Genomic DNA, 20,532 nt, shown 5'->3' on the forward strand with positions numbered 1-20,532 from the left:
CTCTTATTTTGAAGGCGAATTCACAAAAACGCCATTGAGGCGAGTTTGATGGGTGACAGAGCCTGTTTAAGGACTACTAGACATTCTCTGGTACAACCAAATAACTTATATTAACTCTTCGGTACAATCTAACATAGCAAACATCCCTACAGTATGCCAATAGAAAAGCAGAACTCATAATTGTACACAAACCAATACATTTACACTTCAGAGCGGAAAAAAAGCTTTTATTTAGTTAGCCTAAGTCGAACAAACTCAACGATAAGATCAAAAAGATATAACATTTTAGAACATGAATATAGGTTTTTCCCCACTTACAGCAAAATGAGGTATTGAAATATCAGATACCTCAACGCCTAAGCCTATACAGAGATGAACACTGACATGTCCAAAAACTATCTATGACCCGCCCCCCAAAACAGCATGTTACACAAATTTTGCTTAGCAAATAACACCACAATGACCTCATACTTTCAAACTGTTATTGCAGAGATTCTAGAGCCAGGTAACATTCCAGAATTTCCCTGTTCAAGTCCAGACCACATTTTTTATTTAGTAATGTTACATTTAAGTCTTATCCCTCGTAGCCCTTTAACACAGTTGCATGAAAAAGTTACACTCTTAAAACAATGTATTTTGCAATGTCTTACCAGAATGCTAAACACAAACCAAGATGTAGATCAGGAATACAGTATTTTACGTATTTCACGTATCATGGACGTATATAGCAATTAAATGTGTTCTTTATTGTTCGTAATAAACGCATACCCACGTATTAAAAAAAGAAAAGGCAAACCTGTATGTGATGCAAGAAAAATTATCTGAGCCAAATCAATATGCCAGTATATGATGACATAAACATCAACTTATAACCAAGACTAACAGTCTTACCAACCCTGGATTATAAATCCCTTCATTCAGTTGCCAAAGTAAATCAAAAAGCAGCAGCATCTGCATTAAACAAAAATTATGGGCTTTGTTCCCAAGCATATTCACATAATGTTTTCACTTATGACGATCCTTCATCAACGCATCAACAAGTAATTGTGCCCTTATCAGCGGCATAAATGTTTCATAAGGAACACAAGGAAAGGCTTTATGAGTAATCAAACCTATGGAATTGACAGATGAAGTACAGAAAGTGTAAAATGTTCGTGCAGCTGGTCAAAGTCAGCACAGACAGACTTATTCTCTCAAACGTCTACCTCCCTGTCTTGTATAATCGTTGTACTGTTAGATTCTTATATATCTAATATATTCATATGGTGATATAGTGCCTGCACAGTTGGGACTGACTTTTGTCTGCTTCTTCATGTTACTGTGTGTGAAGGTGTCTAGTCAAAGGGACTGAAGTCCCTCTCGAGGTTCTCAGACTCGTCGTCGTCTGAGAAGAAGTCGTCCTCGTCGATGTCGTCTTCGTCGTAGTCTTCATGCCACTCGGGGACGTACTCGTCGTCGTACTCGTCGTCCTCCTCGGCCTCGTCGCCCACGTCCTCGCCCGTGTTGTTGTTGTTGTCGGAATCCCCGGACTCCGAGGCCCTGTCAGACTTGGCCCTGAGTAGAGGTAGAGAAAGAGGTAGAGAGAGAGGTGAGAGAGAGGTTAGAGAGAGGTAGAGCGAGAGGTAAAGAGAGAGCTTTGTCATATCTAAAGCGTTCCACTGGAGGAAAAGCAGTATCACCATTATAAAAGGAGGGAGTCCTCCCTCCCATTCCTTACGTTTTGTTGGCGTCTGTGTGATTAGACAGATTTGAAGCTTGAGCAGACTCCTGGTCTTGTCCCGTTTTGGACTGATACCCCACTCGAAAGTCCTGTGTTTGGAGAGACCAGACAGGAAACCCTCAAGACTTGCTGTTGATTGAGCGACAAAGCATCCAATGAGTGGCAAAAGCGATACCTGAAGGTCAGAGAGAGAAAGAGAGTGTGATGCAGGGTGGAGGCCTACCTGGGTGGAGTGCTGCAGGATGGCCACCAGGCGCTCCTGGATCCGGCGGATGAGCTCCAGTCCAGTGTTGAGGTGCTCAGGCTTGAGGAGCCGGACGCAGGACGCCAGATCGGTACACTGCAGCAGGGTCTCCTCTGAAAGGCCAAACATAGCAATCAGAAACGCTTGAAATAAAGGACACTGAAAGTGGCATGATACCATCTTGTCAACATTGTATTCCAGTATGCGTTTAACTCAGATCATCAAAGCTACCCTGAATGATGCTGTTCCACCCCTACAGGTGGGGCCTGCAGAAATGATTCATTTAGGTCTTACCCAGCAAGATCTGTAGGGCATTAGTGTGAAGGTCTAGGGCTTCCATCTGCTGCTCCATCACATCCATCTTCTCTGTGTCCTGGTTGTAGTAGCTGTACACACACGAGTAGGCCAGCACCTAGTGCAAAGTTATAACCATCAGAATGAATCAATGATACAACTGTATAAACGACAGATGTACTGTATGACCAGTATTAGGATATGATGTGGACATTGCTCAGTATACGGACACCTGGTTGTTGAACCTCTCATTCAAAATCAAGGGCATTCATATAGAGTCGATTAAACGTGTTTTCTGTAACAGCCTTCACTTTAGGCTTTCCGATAGATGTCAGACCATTGATGCAGGATTTGTTTCCCTTCAGCCACAAGAACATGAGGGAGGTTGGGTGATAAGACCTGGCTTGCAGATAGAGTTAGAATGCATCACAAATGTGTTTGTTGGTGTTTCAGTCAGTCAACATCATTGCCCAACCTCCCTAATGATCTTGTGGCTGAATGAAAGCAAATTCACAGACGCGTGAAAAGGGGGGCCAACTCCACACTCCGCCCACTGTTTTGCGATGGGATATCCAACAAGCTCAGACAGGCGTGATGGTCATGTGTCCATATACCTTTGGCCACTTCGTGTAGCTCAAAAACCAAATACAGTGTACTGTACTTGAATGGTATTAAACATATTCATCAACTGATTAAGGAAAATACTTGGACCAGACAATGTGTATTGAAATAGTTGAACCTAAAATGTATATTCTTGCTAATCATGAGATGCTTACCTTGCGAGCCTGAGCGAGGACCTTGCAGGCATCGATGACGAAGGTCAAGGATTTCATCTGCAAGGCTTCATTGATGGCTGACACTTTGTTCTCCAGATTGATAGCAAAGTCCTTAATCGAATCGACAAATGTAAAGTTCATTATGATATTATTCAGGATTCACCAACTTTCTGGATAAAAGAATATGGTCCAGAAAGTGTGTGTGTACCTTGGCCTGATTGTGGAAAGTGCATCTCTCATTGTAGTCTTGAAACTTCTTCTCTTGCCTGGCAGCTTTGCTCACCTGATCATTTTTTACAAAGTAAGCAAGCATTATTTTCTTCTTGTCAAAAAAGGCAGAGGTTGGGTATTTGAACAAATGTGTCCTAAAGAGCAACAGTGCTTCAGCTTTAAAAAGAACACATTTTGGAAACATTTTGGACTCGGCAGTTTGATCACACGCGTTAAAGCCAGTGATAACACATGCAGTAGTTATGAAGTCATTAGAGATCTTTCTGGTGGAATTCTACACAATGTCAGATCAAACCTGTAGAACTCACCATGGCTGAGCAGTTGTAGTAATCTTTGTGAGTTGGTTTCCATGGCTTCAGACACCTCCAGCAAAAGCCATGGTTACATTTGGCACAAGTCATGCTAGGGAGTTGGAAAAGTACAGAAGGAGATCAGTTAAGGTGGCCATCAATTGAAACTATACGACATTCAATGTGCACTAAAGGAGGTTGTGTCCTTACTGTAGGCAACCTTCATTCTTCTCTATCTGGGCCTGGCAGCTGGGGCAACGTTTGGAGATGAGTTTGGCAAGGTGCTTGCTCTGGGCTTCCATGCTCATGCCCTCATAGTAGCCACCATCGTCCATCCACTGGGACATGTGGCTGCAGCTGGCCGGGTAGTGGGCCTGGGGAAGAGATGGAGGAGAGTCCAGGTTAGCTCTCAAGACGTTTGAATATTTCCATGGGTGTCTCATTAACCAATCGCAATTGCGACTATTTATTCTTTGATCTGTCAAATAGCTTGGAAAATTTGCTTACCTCTGGGAAGTTGCAACTGAAGCAGGAAGACCAGCAACACTTGGAACAGGTGCCCATGCTGCCGATGTTCTCCTTGCACAGGATCTGGTCACAGCCCTGGGGGTTGGTGCACCAGGTCAGGTTGGAGCAACACTCCACATATCCACGCAGGAGGGCGTTCTCATACTGAGGGGGGGGGGGGGCAAAAGAGGACAGAAGAGATGTGTTGTCAGGAAGTTAGTCGTGTAATATGCAACATTGTAAAATACATTCAAGTATGAGAAATTCTTGTCCAAACAGCCACGCTTTCCTCAAGCTCAAGTTGACTGCCAGTTGATTTCACAAAATAAGTCAAGGCACGCCTCGCCAAAGGAAATTGGATGGAAACTAGCGGCATGCTCCAAAAGATATAAATGTACTGGTGCTAAATCAATGTGAGGGCCTCACTAGCTTACACAACATGTTTATAGGGGACACAACCTTTTTTGGACTGAAAAAAATCCTTTCTATCGTACCTTTAATGAAAGCCAAAAACTAGATTGATCCCCCTACCTTGGAGATGGTATCCTTGTCTGTTAGGATGCTAAAGAAGAACTGAGAGGTGGGCTGTGCTCGACAGTCTGTGATTGGACAGTTGCAGTTCATCACCAGGTTCTGCTCAATCCTTGCCGTCAGATACTCCTGCCAGCAGGACTATGTGTAGAAAAAAAAGAGCTTATTCTCCTCTCAACTGCACACATCAACGAGAAGGAAAACATGTCTACAAACACTGTCTGGAATTTCCAAGATCAATAAATCACTGCTTTGGATTGAAGGAATACAAGAGTTCAAGCTGACCTTGCAGCAGTAGTGCATGCAGCAGAGAGTGGGTGCGGCCTCAGTCTCCCCCGTCTGGGCGATGAGACACACGGGGCAGCTGGACACACTGGTGGCGGGCGGCTGTGGGTTCCTCCCCTTTAGCCCAGCTGCCATGACCACGCTGTCGGGGTCGTCCGAGTAGCGCTGGATCAACACGTCCACGTTCCACTTGCAGTGCACCAGCAGGTGCTCGGCCCGGTCCAGGTCCAGACTCAGGGTGCCGGCGACCTGCTGGACGGTGCGCTGCATCAGCTGCCTGACTTCTTCCTGGTTCATGGTCCGGCCCATGGAGAACAGGACCGCCTCCAAGACGCCGTCCTCGGCACGTTGAGGAGCTACAGCCAGGCCTCCCAGGCTGCAGAGGATTAAACACAACCGTCACAACAGACAAAAAGGAAAGCAACATTTTTATGACGCCAGCTATAGAGGTCCTTGGAAGGTTGGATGTGGGAGCATTTATCTTTCAAGTATTACAGTGGACATAGGATTTCATCATGAATGGGGAAAGTATTTCTTTTGTTAGTTCTGACTGGGATTTGAGAGAAAGCTTCCAAATTAATATAGGCTGTAGTAATAGTGACAACTTTTGGAATCTGACCAGCATTCTAACCACACAAAAATAAGAGAGCAACAAACATGGTTGAAAGTTTTAAGGGTTCTTTATTTTCTTCGTTTAAGGTTATAAAACATTTATGTTGCATTATGCCTGCATCGCGCTGTGTGCAAATTGTAGGTAATCGTTGCTAATGTAATTATTGGTTTACTTGAGAAAGATGAAAATGAAAAGTGTAAGTGCAAGATAATCCTGAACGCAAAAATCCAGACTGATATTAAGGCATAGCCATGCAACCACAGTGCGGGTCAAAGTGCAATTAAAAGCTAAATTAGTACAGAACATATGGCACAGTGTGTCAACACCAGGGCTGAAAAAAAACAACCACTGGCTCGCTCTAGAAGTTATCAATCAAAGCATCATAGGAGGGACTACAAATGACAAACAAATGAAGACGAGAAAAAAAGCCTGTTAGTATATAGAATATTCTTGCGTGATATTTTGGCAGTCGTCCTGTCCTCTCATTGAAAAACAAGGCTGAACCCAAGGGCCAAGATTTATCCTAGACAAATTCAGAGGTCTTCCACATAAATAGAAAAAACACCCAGCCTCCCCCCCCTAGGGTCAAGGGTCGTCAGCACACCTGAAGTCAGCCTTGCTGCTGCCGCCACTGCCAGGGGTCTTCTTCAGATCCGTCTTGCTGAAGGAGAAGTGCGCCTGGCCCTTCTGGGGCGTGGAGGGGTCCTCGGGCACAAACTCCACAATGTGGGGACTGTCCTCGTTGCGCCTGACGTAGCCCTTGCTGATGACGTGCATGACGCAGCCCAGCACGTCCGTGGTGGTGCAGCTGAAGCGCATGCCGCCAGGGAAACCCCCCGCCTCCTGCTTCTGGCACGTGTCCAACACCTAGGGAACGCCGGGACACAACAGGCACAGGTTGGTCGGCCGTTTCGAAAATGAAAACGCGGGCAGCCCGGCGACGACCCGACACGGGAACCTCATCCGTGAAGTAAATGTACATGCATGTACTTCGACGCTCCACAAGCACGTTTACGGCAGCACTGATTTTAGACCCAGTGGACCCCCTATGGAAAAGCAGGAGTGTCGTGTGAAAAGGGTAAGAAAACGAGTTTTACTTTGAACACCAGGTTGTCTATGTGCATCTCCTTCTCGGTCTTCATGATCTGGACGATGAGGCAGTAGATGAAGTTCCTCTTCCTCTCCAGCGTGCGGGCCGAGTCCTCGTCTACATTCAGGTAGGTCTGCTTGGGCAGCAGGTAGCAGAAGCTGTGGCTGTCCTTGCCCTGGGTTAGAGTATGATTCAACTTCAGAACTCCTGTGGTTGGAGAAGGAAAAAGAAAATGCTCAATAAACACCTCTTGGTTCCTTTATTTTAATTTTTTTATCGCTATGAAAAGTCACCAAAAGTGGGGTGGTACCAATGTCTTGTTTAGGGACAGCACACGCTTGAATAAACACGCAAGTATTTCTTCGGACATTCCTAAACACGTACCCTTTGAGGGGTCACTGTCGGGTGTGTCGTGGGTGAGGATGCCCTTGTCGGCGGTCAGGGGGGACAGGGCGTGGAGCAGGACGGTGGGCGACAGCCCCGTGGCCTGCAGCAGAGCCTCCACAGACACATCCTGACCAACACACAGGGACGTCACATAAGCCCGTCCGCTCTCATGCCACCACAGAACAGAACGTGACGGAACGTGTGCGCGCGTGTCAGGTTACCTCTTGGTGGTTGAACTGGAGCAGGACGTACATCTGCAGGGTGGACACGTAGATGGTGCAGGGGCCGTACGTCATCTCGGCATGGCCCAGCCACGTCCACTGGAGCCGTCGGGGCTTGGTGTGGGCCATTTCATACATGCACTGGCCTGCAACACAGACGGAGGAACACGTTTTGATCCTTTTCATGGGGGGGGGGAAAAAAACTATCCGGCCACAGAGGGAGAGAACTGCGACTGTGCGGAAATGAAACAATGTTTGGGTGAACAAGGGGACTAACTGTTGGCATAGAAGTCGGTGAACTCCGCCAGGTAGCTGCAGAGCTGCTGGGGGAGGTGCCTTCTGGGGTTGTCCAGGTAACAGGGGGAGGAGACGGCCCAGCAGCGGGGAGACAGAACGAGCACCTTGACCTCGCTCTCCTCGTCCGGCTCCGAGGACTGATCCTCCATCATCTGCACAGCAGCCACGGGGACAGCGAGAGAGGGACAACCAGAATTGACACGAGCATATCGACAACAATCAACACGCGAGGCTAATCCAACGGTCAACGAAGGGTATTAGTGCGTGACTCGTGTCGCTTGGGACCCAGCTGGGCTGGACAAAGACCCGAGCCAATGAGCTTGCAACGTTTGTCAGAGCAAGCCGGCCTCGGTCTCACCTCCTCTTCCGTGTCCTGCAGGGTCTTGTCCAGCTGCTGCAGGCGGTACAGGTGGAACTCCTGCTGGAGCTCCTCCGACTCACTCAGGTTCTTCAGCATCTGCTGGGGGAAGCGGTTGGGGAAGCAGGTGCCGATGTGCTCGATGACGGCATTTTCCAGCCACACCTTGGCCTGGCCCAGCAAGCGGTCCCCTAGGTAGTATCTGCGGAGGAAACGGGTCGGCAACAACGTACGACCTTATCATGCATGTTCCGTTTTCAATTTCCTTAGCGAAAGTAACCGTGGTGATTTTTTTTCCCCTCACAAACCTGTAAAAGTGCTCAAAAGTGTTGGCCAGTTCGAGGCCGGACAGAAAGAGCATGGGTTCCAGGAACTGTTGGAGCTTGTTGAGTGTCTCCACGTTGCCAGAGTCTACTCCGCTGTCCTGGATCATCAGGTCAATGTACTGGGCAAACCTCTCACTCACCTACAGAATGACAATTAACAAGGTATGTCAACTGGGAACATATCCCCTTTACAAATAGCTGGAGAGGGGGGGGGGGGGGGTTGTGAAAGGACTTAGGAGAAAGCCGTGAAAGGTGCAACGTTGTTGGTCCACGGCTTATTTAGCCACTTACATGCATGGCAGTGAGGATGGAGAGCTGGAGGAGGGCGGCAGAGAAGCCGTGGCGGAGAGCCAGCGCAAAGGCTGTCTGCTGACCAAAGAGCTCCTCCATGGCGTTTTTAAGACGTAGGTACATGTTCCTGTACCTCTCCACAAAGTCAGGGAGGCTACACGTGGAGTCCAGGAACTTCTTTACCTGTTCAAATGATTACACACGAGTAAAAAATGTTTTGTCACTAATATTGTACCCATTTTGTTGCGATATGTTAATGATTTTATATTAGGGACATCCTTACACACATGAAAAACACAGTTGGAACAAAGCCAATGTGGGGCATTGTAGAATAAAATATACAGGACCAGTCAAACGTTTGGACACATTATCCCAATGTGTCCAAACCTTTGACTGGTACTGTATATAGATTTGTTTTTCCCAACAAGGAATCGGTTTGGTAGAAGAGAGGTATTCATAATGACATACCTGGCGTTGCACCACACCCTGCCAACACAGTGCTATTCCTGCAATGCTGCTGGTGTTCTTCAGTTTGGGCTTGACCGATGAAGAGGAGGAGGAGGAGGAGGCTGCGGCCGCATCTTTGTTCTTGCCTTCTTTGCCATCTGAAAGACAAAAAGGACCATCATCGAATCCTGCATCCAAAACAAAGCTCCGATAGTATTGTCAGGGTGATGAACAGAAACAGCAGCCCAAAAAAAAAAAAAAACTGAAAGAAAAACAGAAATTAAAACCTTCTGATATTCTATGTGGAAAGGTCAAACAGGTGGGTTGCGTGTGCAGGAGAAAAAGCGCAATGCTCAGGTCATTAGTAGTACAACATGGGGATAAACACTGAGCTGAAGGAAAAAAAACGAAAAAAAACAAAAAACAATGCAGTATATCAGCCTCTAATTATTACTTACTCTTCAAATCTTTGCTTCGGTTGATACCTTCTGAAAACAAAAGACAGGCCTTAAAATGGAAGACGTAAGGTGGTCTCTACGATTGTCGTTAGCAAATTTCTATCTAAACTAAATAATATGACTCAAAATGTCCTTTCATGTACAACCGGAGATGTTACCAAAACCACTTTCGGTTTCACTATGGACGAACTGCAGCTCGTTTACGTTGACTCAAGGCTCGACGGCATGCCAATTATAAAGAGACACAGTACAGGTTTTTGCTGTGTCTAAACGCATGACAGAATCAAGTTTACTTAACAAGTCAAGTTGACTTAGCAGGGTGGTTACAGGATGTGACAGGGGACTCACTGGACTTGATGGGCGGCTTGAGCTCCTCCGTGTCCACCCGGCTGGTGTCCACGTGCACCAGCAGGTGGGTGAGGCGGCGGACGCGCGAGTTGAAGATGGCCGCCCGGCTCTTGCAGCGCCGGGCCGACTCTGCGTTGTCCAGGTACTCGCTGAGCAGCCAGGAGAGCGGGCTGACCGCCGTGGTACCTGATCCAGCACGTCAACACACAGCGGGGCGGGGGGGGGGGGAGAGAGTCCACATGAGGAACACCACAGCTCCAGCAAGACCAGGGGAGAGTCGAGTGTATGATGAGCGATGTGTTGTTGACGCAAGGCGTGCGAGGAGGCACGGATGAGGAGAGAGCTTTGCCGTACGGGTGGAGGTGATGCTCTGGACGATGGGGGTGATGAGCGCCTCCCAGCAGGTGCGGCCCAGGGCCTCGGCGGCCTCGGCGTCGGGCAGGAAGCGGTCGGCGAACATCTGCTCGTGTCGGAGGGCGCTGTTCAGTCTGCGGGGAGACGGGTTGCGCGGGTCAAGATACGAACGCGCTTCCAGGCTCTGATCGCGCGGGCTGGTCAACGCTTGTGGTCATGTCTCGAGGGAATGGATGTGGTGTGGGCAGGGGCTGTGGTGGAGTGGAGGTAGGGCTCTTACTTGTTGAAGAGTTGCAGTAGCTGGGCCTTGTCCCCCAGGATCTCCTGGCACCAGGTATAGGCCTTGGTGGTGTAGAAGAGGTAGGTCCTGCAGCACAGCTGCTCTTTGAACACGGGCCAGAAGGTGGGTTTGGGCCCCAGCACCTCGAAACCGTGGACCCGCGTGTCAATGCCACCCTGGAGGAGAGACACAGGGCTGTTAGGCAAACATTCCAGTACAGTTATAGTTAAAAAAATATTTAAAAAAGGCACGCCCAATGTATGAGAAGGATCCGTTTCGTTTTCGGCTCAGTGCGCACTGTTTTGATATTCTAATGAATGTGGCTTGCCTGCTGACACCTCTTGACCCTGATCTGCACGATGGACCAGAAGCGAGTCATGTTCTCCAGCAGCACAATACGACTGGCTGACGGAGGCACGTTGACCTGCAACCACAAAAGATATTGAGCTACTATCGAAACCCACAAATGTATCTGCCAAAACAAAAAAAAGACTCCTGTCCAAACATACTGTGTTCAGCTCCGTATTGATGTTTGTGGGGTCGTCTCCGCCCAGCACCACAATCCGTGCAGGCATGTAACTTGAGTCTTCACTGGCCACAATCACCGCCAGTTGCCTGGGTCAAACAAGGATCTTCATTATTCGTTCATTACCGTAACACATTCCTTTCTATGCTTCCAAAAAGGAATGAGATACATTTTATGATCAATCCATTTTTCTGCCTTAAAGGATAACCACAAGAAATGACAACCCAGTTAGAAAAGTTGTGCTTTAGTTTAAACCCATGCACGTACTCAAAGACAAGATCATTTGAAAATATATTTAGTTGATTATCTAGTTCCATTTTAATTAGTTTAACCAAGAGTGAGGCCGGGACATACCTAATAACCACCCCTTTGTGCATGTAGATGTTGATAAAATGGGAACCTGTGCAGCCATTGGACTCCCAGTAGGTTTTGGGGTTTTTGTCAGTGAGCTTGTTGGCTCGATGGTGATTGGAGGACACCTCCAGCTTCTCCCAGCATTTGTCCTCCTTGAGTTCCACACTGGACCCTGGAGGTTATCATCATGGTCAGATGACGCAAGAACAGTTTACAGGACTAGTGATTAGTGACAGTGAAGACAAGCAACGCCTTCCTAAAAGCTTGAACAGACAACATGTTCAGAAACACAGTTAGGAGAACTCTGAAGTTATGCTGTGTGTCGGTTAGGAGGGGCCTCACCTTGGCACAGATTTCGAAGGAACACGTCAAAGAAGGGGATGTTGATTGGCTGGTGGCTGCGGCGGTGCTCTTCTATTTGGCCAAGGACCATCTGTGGAGGAGTTAATGACAAAGTCAATACAATGCAAATATAGTGCATTCGTGGCATATCACTTTGGAATAGGTGGCACAAAACCACAACAATACTGCCTAACAGACAAGACAATAAAGGAAATCCATATTATAGGTAAAGAATATAAACGGAACCTGGATGCATCCAGCCAGGACGCTTGTGGTCATCTTCTTGTAGAGACTGGCGTACTTCTCACAGTCATTAATCAGGTCCCGTAGCTCTGTGACCATGAGCAGGTTGGTGCTGTGCTTGTCAAGGGCCTTGACCAGGGCATCTTTGGTCCCCAGGCGACACATCACCACGGCATAGTCTTTGTTCAGAGAAGCCAGACGGTAGAGGAATCGGATGAAAAGCTGCACCACCTGAAAGAAAGGAGCCCTCGTTAGCCTGACCAATGCTCCTTCTCAACTGTGACCCTGTGAGAATGTTGCCTCTGCTGCTATAGTGGAGATTCTCCGCTACCTCCCGGTCGTTGATGAAGGCCGTCATCGAGGACAGACAAGGCTCGATACTCTCATGCCACGGAAGCAGATCTTCTTGGTAGTTGTCCAAGAACTTATTCAGTATCCTAGAAAAAAGAAAGATGGCCCGTGATAGACAATAAATGAACCTTCAAAACAGACAAACGCAACATATTCTCCTATCTTTCACAGCCGGGGGCGCGGTAGCTACCTGAGGATGGAGAGTTGGGCAGCGCGGTCGGCCCGGTGCTGGTCCATGAGGCGGACCAGGTCCTGGTAGGTGTCCCTGCTGCGGGTCACCTGGTTGCGCTCCTCCTCCAGCTGCGACGTGCAGTCACACAGCAGCTGCTCCAGCGTCAGGATCACCTCCTTGGTGGCCGTCATCTCCTTCAGGCTCACCACCAGCATCTTCAGCTCCGTGTCCTTGAAGTCGAGCTCCTCCTTGGACTCTGGAACAGCAGAAACAGGAGGAATCAAGAACGACTTCCTTTGCCTGAACCGGCATGGGCCGAACTGAAGGCGAGGGCAATGTCCGACCTTTCTTCTCCAGCTTGTGGACCATGGAGATGTGGTTGAGAGCAATGATGGCCAGCATGGTCTCTGGCCGCGGGGCTGACAGGCACTTCTTGAGCACGGTGCTGACGTCGCAGGCCACAAGCTGCTCAGCCAAGCTTTTGTGACTCGAGATCAGCATAATGATCACCAACAGACCGTTCCTCACCGACAACATACACCTAAGGGTGGAGACACACGCTTTTCTTTTAGGATAGAATCCTTCCCAGATGTTCACACCTTCCAACGTATACTCGAGGATTTATTTCTTTCAAAATTGTTGGTTTCGTTTTCAAATTTATTCTTTACTGAAGTGAATAAATGGTTTGGGTTGGGCCGAACGTTCCCTTTGAGGATGGAGGCGGTCAAGCTAAATACCCTGGGGTGTTGAGCATCAGCTCGATGGCGGCGGGGATGGCACCCAGCAGTCCCTTGGAACCCTGCGGTGTTGCCGAGCCAATGCTAGCGAAGATCTCCAGCATCATCTGGGTTCCAGACTCGGAGAGCGGCACGCAGCTGCCCATGCTACTCAAGTCATGCTTACTGGCACCTGTGATGACCTTCAGAGTCTGGAGAAAGTAATGGGGGGGGGGGGGGGGGGGTGTTCGGGGTGGAGTCAATAAACATCCTGACCTGAAGACGACATGCAAGGTCCTGACCCCAATGGGTTTATCTCTCGAGGAACAGGAACATTCTGAAATCCAAAAAGAAACTTTTGTGATTGAAGGTAAGACTCACCGCCAGGGCGACTTGCTGGACCTGTGTGACGGTGGGGTGCTCCTGCATGCAGGACAGGATGGCTTTGATGCCCCCTTCCGTGGCAAAGGACACTCTCCACTCATACTTGAGCATGAGGGCACGGGTTAGTCGCAGGCTGCTGACCACGATTTCCTTGGGCTGACCGCTCAGCATCTCCACGAGCAATTTCAGGACTTTGTCCCTGGGGTGGAGGAGATTCACATCACATTCCCCATGTTATTCTAACACCCTAGACACTTTCAACCAAAACGTTAACATAAAAAAAAGACAAAAAAAGAAGTGGAACGAGGAAGTGTTAAATTCATGGGAAAGGTCTCACCGGATGGTCTGGGCGTCGGCCCTGAGGCCACCTCTCTCCTGGGGCCCTTCCTCCTCCAGGACCTTGACGATAAATTTCATGCCAGCCAGCTGCTGACCTGGTTCGGAGCCACCCTTCTTCATTATGTCAACCACCTCGCCCAGTTTCTCCAGGGCTGTCTTCTTACCTTGCACCTTTGGGTTGTTGAACACTGGAAAGGGATGGGGGGGGGGAAATGGGGTTAGGACGAAATTCAGTTGGGTGACCTAACACAAAGAAATGCAGTTGTGTGATCATATTGCCCTTTCACACACACACACCACACACACACAAACCTTTCATCTTCTCCTCCAGGTCTTCAGGGTACTTGGTCTCATCGTCGGGCAGCTCACTCTCGGTGTCGTAGCTGGCGGTGCCCGAGTCTGCCGAGATCTCCTTCTTGGGCTTCTTAGACACAGAGCCCATGGCTGAGGAGGAAGAAGATGAAGAGGACGAGACGCTGGTGGAGGAGGAAGATGAAGTGCCCTGCCCTCCCAGGCCCGAGGAGCCCAGGGAGCCATTGACCAGCATCTCTTCGTCCTCCAGCTCTCCCCCTCCTCTGCGCCGGTAATATTTGGAGAAGGTGTGGGAGCAGAGCAAATCCCCCAAGCAGGAGGCCTGCAGGGTCTGCTTTAGGTAGAGGAGCAGCTTCTTGGCCACCTCGCCTGGCACCAGCAGCTGAATGAGAGTAACTTCATCCAGGTCTGATATCTGGGGCAGGAAGACAGGAGGTGAGAGACAAAGTGGAAAAGGACAGGAGGTTAGGGTGAGGGGTGAGTCCAAATCAATCCCAGTGTATTCCATAAAAGAGTAGCAGTAGGAGCAATGTGACAACAAACCCAATGTACGAAAAATGCAAGGGATGCAGCAGGATGTAAGAGGCAGGTATCGACGCATTAGAACAGATTGATACAGTACCAGTGTTTCTTGTACCTACCTACCAAAGTACCTACGGCTACTTTCTTGAGGGTTGGTGTATATAAAAAAAAAAAAAAGACAGTACTTGCCTGGTCGTCGAGATTCTGGCGCAGGATGTTGTTGACTTCTTGCTGCTGCTTTGGTTCCAGCTTCTTGATGAAGAATAACACTTCCCACCACTCAGCCCGGCTGAGGCAGGTCCTGTCCACCTGCAGCCCCTCAGCCAGGTAAGGCAGCGAGTACAGCCCGCCAGGAGGTTTGGAGAAGAATGTCTGGCTCACTGCACAGAAGGAGCAACATGTCAATGGTCAAAGCAAGTGAAAAGCTCCATTAAACTTGAACGACATGGACTAAAACTCCTTAAGGTGCATTGAACCATGTATTTTTCAGACAGTCAAGGTTTTGTAACAATAACATTTTAATAAACATGAATAGATCAGTTTCTAGGGTAATGCTGTTTTTCATCGTCCCATAGACGCAAGCCAATCAATCGATAAAAATAAATCTCAAAGTCAGGGTCATTTTAAATTAAATCCTAACACACACACTTGCATCCAAGGTCAAAGTTCACATCCAAATACGTTGGCTTTAAAGGGATATTGACGACAACATTTGCTTTTGCAATGCAGCCACACAGACCAGAACCACTGTACACAACAACCGTCATACAGCTATGTTTAACAAAAGTTTTGTGCAGCAGGCAACATTTTAAATGTCATGGATTTTGCTGCAGTCGTGTTGATGTCCTAGCCGTCTCAACGTACCCGTGGTGAGCTTGAGGGTCTCGGTCAGGGAGGAAGCCTTCTCCTGGGTCTCCTTCTCAGCCTGGCCGCTGGTGCCACTGCCCAGGATCTCCACCATGTGCCAGTGCACCCAGTAGGTTCTCGACAGAGAGTTCCAGTACACCTGCAGCAGCAGCGACAAACACAGCAGTCGTAAACGGATATTATCCCATTACGTGACCTCTGACAACACGGGTTGGCATTCCACAAAGTTTCCACGAATCCTACCACTTTCGCATAAATGCATTTGTGGCGAACAATGGAGAAATAATCCCCAAATTCATTCAAACAGACGACGACCAATAGCCATAAACACATTTCCCAGAATCCTCAGCAATCAAACCATAAATGAAAGCTTGGCACAGAGCCACAAAGACGGTGCACATCTGATCCGTCAACGGTCATTTGAAGCCAGAAGTGAAAGTGAAACGTACTCGTCAACGGGCATAGCACACATGCTCTCTATATAGCACGCCAGCTAGAAATAAGCAGTACCTCCCCCACACTAATGTGTGCCATGGGGCAGTCAGGTCTGTAGTTTCGTACCTGTACCGGCGGAGATCCGTCGTTGCTATAGCGGAAGTCTCCCTCGTCTCCGGCGCTGACCTCCTCGTAGTCCTCCAGCATGCGGACCAGCATGCCACTCTTCAGGTTGTCCTGCACATACTCCACGTAGGCCGAGCGGCTGGCGAAGTCTGTGCGCGTCTTGAAGCCGTTGCCCGTCTTCTTCTTGGGAGGCGTGGCAACCACGGCGGCGGCGGAAGAGATGGCGGCGACGGGCGAGGCGGAGAAGCGTGGCTGGAAGATGGAGCGCAGCATGCGGCGCGGCGGCTCGTCCTCCGGCTCCTCCCCGCAGGCCCCTCCCTGGGCCGGGCCCTCGGCGAAGTGGGGCACCTGCCGGTTGCGGTCCCAGCCCATGACCCGAACCAGCTCGGATATCAGGTTCGCCATGGCCATCGTGAACTCAAATTCCCGCTGCACCCGCAGCTGCTCTGTCTGGTGGCTGCCGGAGGAGGAGGGGCCGGCGTCCTGCCGCTCCGCACTGGACTCCACGCCTGCTGTGTTGAGCTTGTCCATGAGGGATGTGACACATAGGTAGCGCTTCACCAGGGAAAACAGCAGCTTCCCTGGGATCTGAAGAACGGAGAAAACAGTTTTTTTTTTTTACTTGTAGGAGCACTTGCCAGTTGTCGTACAATCAGTCAACTAAAAAAAGGTTTGCGGGGGACCAATACACTTGGCTAATACAACCAGTAAACTGGCCAAACCGACAACACATCATGCTTGGCGGGTGGACTACCTGGGGGAGGTGGATCCCTTCAAAGGAGATGCCGTGCTCCTCAGAGGAGGTGGTTTCTGCAAACAGCTCCAGAAGAGTGTAGCGATTGTCAAAGTCCATGTGCTGCTCGATGCCATCTTGCTGGCTTAGCGACAGCAGCACGTAAGCACGACTCCCTGTGGGCAGAGTGGAGAGAAACATGCAGTTTCAAATGAATGCCAAGTGTGTGTAGCTATGGGGTTGGAGCATTAGATAGCAGATCAAGACATTGCAAAATCAGCCAGTTGAACTCGTCACAACTTTATAATCTATAGTTGACTGGAACCAGAACATGGCCTTGTGTGTACTCATCACTAACAAGAGTATAACAAGATCAAACTGGAACAGTATTTGCCATTCCTAGGTAGGCCATCTCTGAAGTCCAGAAGGTTGATGAACCTTGTAGAAAGGCAAAGTAGGAAAGGCAGCAGACTCCATCCACGCCACAATTTATCTCCCTTTTCCCCAAGAGGACAACTTTCATCTAATGACGAAACCAGGAACTTTGCACAGTAGTATGTTAACCCTGTCTCGTGATTCCTCATTGATAAATTGAGCTAACAATCCTAGCAGGAAACACAGTGAGTGTCACTTTGGAGGACATGGTTTCTCCACAAGGGAAAAGGAAGAGTACTCTTGAAGAAACCCATGGAGAACAGCTCAAGGAAACTAAATCAGACGCAATATACCCAACCATACTGTCAGACAAACCAAGAGAAAATGCACCAAATAAGGCCTTTAGAGGTTCAGGAAAAAGGCATGACGTTATTTGCTTGGTGCATTACAGCCAATGCAAATGCAAGAGCAAGACTTCATTATTTCCAAACACTGTCCAAACAGGGGTAGCATCACTGGAATCTCCATGCCTTATAGCTAAAAGGTCATACAGATAACATAAGGCCCTTACACCACACAGTTAGCTAGACTAATGCACAATGAAAGCAGGGGGTATAGCTTATTTTACTGTAGTGCTTCAGAATCCATGTAGCTGTCACTATGCAAACACAAGCCAGGTAGGCCCATGTATCACTTACATACTCATCCTGATGTTCTTAGTATTAAGTTGGAAGGACACACACTTTGGGGAGTAAGAGGGCACTCGAATAGTTAATGTATGACCAACACACCAAGTCAGGACTTAGGAATCAAGAGTGCCTCACATATTACAGATGACGACAATCCCTTCAACCACTTCCATGAGTAAGTCTGTATGCTCAAATATAGTTCACGAAAAAGTGCTTCATATCAATCAAAATCTGCTGTACCTGCATCGTGCGAGGCCAGGGCCCGGAGCATCTTCCCAGCACTGCGACGAGTCTGTCGCTCCTTGTTGCAGAGCAGCTCCATGAGCAGGTCCAGGGCTCCCGTCTCCTTGAAAACCCCCACCAGGGAGCCGATGCTGGCGTAGGCACTGAGCACGTGGATGGTGTGCGTGATGCTGATGGCAAAGTCGCTCTTCTTGGCCATTTGTTTGCGAGCCCTGCACACAAGATTCTTCACGTCGTCCTTCATGTCGGAGAGCTCCACCTCGTCGAAAGTGACGTCCGTGGGGAACTGTCCGCTGGGCCTCTCCTCTTCCTCCAAGAGGGGCCGCTGGGCATCGGCCTTGCGCTTGCCCAGCAGCGACGGGCAGTTGGCGTACACGTCTTCAGTGGACATCCACATCAGGATGTTCTCCGTCTTGCTCTCGCCTGAGTTTGAGCCACCGGAGCCACCGACACCAGAGCTGCTCCCCCCTCCCCCACCGGCTTCGTTGGTGCCTCCACTAGAGCCACTGCCATCATCTATAGCCTGCAGACACCAGCGAATCAGGTACTCTGTTAGACCTTCATGAGTTCGCCGCTGTCTGATCAGCTCCTCCGGGTAGGCCTGCTGCTTCGGCCCCAGCTGGACAACCAGGTTCCCATTGCGCCGTTCACGCACCATGGTACCTGGGACAAAAATGTTTTACCTTGAGTAATTCAACATCAGACACCTGGTGATATTAATTAACTTTTCATGTAGATTATGTGAAACCTGCTTCACTTGCAAGCTCAATCTACCCAATTGGAACCCTCATTACAATCAAAATGACCAGATAAAACAATGGAAACTTTTGTGTGACAATGTACCATTTCCACGCCAGGCTAATATAGAAAATGTATTTGTGAAAGTTAAGTCAATCTATGCCTTTAAACAATACAAAACACTCTACTTTACTGATGACAGCCATAATCTGTCATCAGTAAAGCCAACCCACATTACAGTTTTGTGGACTGTCATGTTCCACAATGTTCCTCTTTTTATGAATGGTAACTAGCTTACCAGTTGCTTAATGTTTTTTTTGCTGAGGCCCTCAAGTTTGAAGCTAACGGTGACGGAAACGAGATGGCTCATGAACATCAGCTAGCTAGCGAGCGTGGCTAAGAAATCCCTTTAAAGTAACTACAATTGTTAAAACGTTCCCTAATTTCCAGCCCAAGGCCATTTCCTGTATTTAGACTACATAATGAGCTACCAAGTATGCAGTGCAAACCAATATGGGCTGAGATAACGCTTTCGTCTTTCTTTAGAGAATATAGTTAGTGCTAACTTGGCTAGCTATCGAATTACACGAAATCTTAAATTTGATCAACTTCGAGCTACTTAAATTCAAAAGAGAATAAAAACAACCGTCTCATTTACAATGTCAAAATACCCGTCACACGCAAACTATTTCAGTATTTGAGAGTTTGAGACTTCTTCGCTACTTTTTAACTGAATGACAATGATCCGTACATATAGTAATAACTGAGCGAATTAATAGCTAAAATATCTGAATGTAATCACTGAGGCAGTGGGGCGTAATTTTGCCAACAATTGGTAAACGTGGAACGCTGCATGATGAGGTAGGCGTTTCTAAAATCACAGTTTTTGTACTTTGTACAATTCATGGTTTGCCAGTTAAGTTACATACAATTAAATCAGCTATTAGCAATAACAACACTGGGCGCGTCAGCCCTTGAGAAACCCAAACCTCCGGATAACATGTTGCTAGCTAGCCTATTTCTTCTAAGCGAACTGACTAGATCACCATCCCCGATAGGGCCTGTCCTTGGAAGCCGAGGAGCGGAAGGGTGACTGAGTGGAACTTACTAACTAGCTTTAGCATAGCTAACGGCCAGCTATAATAATAAGTAGCTAACTTGCTAATTTGCTGGCTATCTACTGTAACGTATTACCTGGCATTAGCTAACAGGCTATGCTATGGAAACTGAAACAGTGCGGCCTAAAAACATCAGCATTACGGAATATCAAAAAGAAAAGGGCAAGCGAGCTGCATTACTTGAAATGTCACAGGGCTTCCCCTTCCTCTCTAATTTCTCCCTCCTCAGTCGATGGAGCTTTCTTCTCCGTTGTAATGTATCGTTTCCCAGCCTGCCTGGTATTTTTCGCCAACGTTCGGTACTGTTGAGTGCGCACGATGACAGGTAACAGCAGGAATTTTGGTTTCTTCTTCTGCCATGTGGTGACGTAGTTTCCCAAATGTTTACTGCCACCAACCGGACAGGGTCTTCACTACAAATGCACCCAGAATTTGGTCACAAGAGTGGGCTATAAATGGACCCAGTCCAAATTAATATCAGTTTAAAAAGTATCGCATAAAAAATTCTAGAACTCTACTTCATGCGATTCTTTACTTTATTTTGGGTTAGTTCTGTGGGTTATGTTCTGTATATATATGTTAAGTGTTTCAATTCAGTG

At 48.2% G+C, this 20,532-nt stretch overlaps 1 protein-coding gene across 4 annotated transcripts; it reads right to left on the reverse strand.

Moving 5' to 3' along the window:
- Positions 1-210: 210 nt before the first annotated feature.
- cul9 (cullin 9) lies at positions 211-20,237 on the reverse strand. 4 transcript variants are annotated; one of them, XM_084709521.1, is made up of 42 exons: positions 20,114-20,237; positions 18,075-18,740; positions 16,792-16,946; positions 16,038-16,625; positions 15,474-15,615; positions 14,799-14,989; positions 14,088-14,502; positions 13,774-13,963; positions 13,434-13,635; positions 13,074-13,264; positions 12,681-12,877; positions 12,355-12,592; positions 12,145-12,250; positions 11,817-12,044; positions 11,571-11,661; positions 11,229-11,400; positions 10,858-10,963; positions 10,677-10,772; positions 10,349-10,524; positions 10,069-10,202; positions 9,715-9,900; positions 9,367-9,393; positions 8,930-9,066; positions 8,462-8,644; positions 8,153-8,310; positions 7,845-8,046; positions 7,467-7,638; positions 7,190-7,335; positions 6,966-7,095; positions 6,589-6,788; positions 6,096-6,358; positions 4,879-5,254; positions 4,594-4,734; positions 4,063-4,227; positions 3,766-3,929; positions 3,574-3,667; positions 3,243-3,317; positions 3,035-3,145; positions 2,259-2,376; positions 1,944-2,077; positions 1,718-1,809; positions 211-1,554 (listed from the first exon to the last, which is right to left on the reverse strand). In XM_084709521.1, the coding sequence occupies exons 2-42, from the start codon at positions 18,733-18,735 to the stop codon at positions 1,335-1,337; spliced, it is 7,773 nt and encodes a 2,590-aa protein (XP_084565647.1). In that variant the 5' UTR covers positions 18,736-18,740; positions 20,114-20,237; the 3' UTR covers positions 211-1,334. The 4 variants fall into 4 exon arrangements, with proteins under 4 accessions (XP_084565647.1, XP_084565646.1, XP_084565648.1 ...); XM_084709520.1 differs by having other exon boundaries at positions 9,367-9,396; XM_084709523.1 differs by having other exon boundaries at positions 1,415-1,554; positions 1,718-1,849; positions 9,367-9,396.
- Positions 20,238-20,532: the final 295 nt, after the last annotated feature.

This window comes from Hypomesus nipponensis, chromosome 11, assembly GCF_054491055.1.
Source record: "Hypomesus nipponensis isolate SF chromosome 11, ASM5449105v1, whole genome shotgun sequence".
In the NCBI taxonomy this organism is placed as follows: domain Eukaryota; kingdom Metazoa; phylum Chordata; class Actinopteri; order Osmeriformes; family Osmeridae; genus Hypomesus; species Hypomesus nipponensis.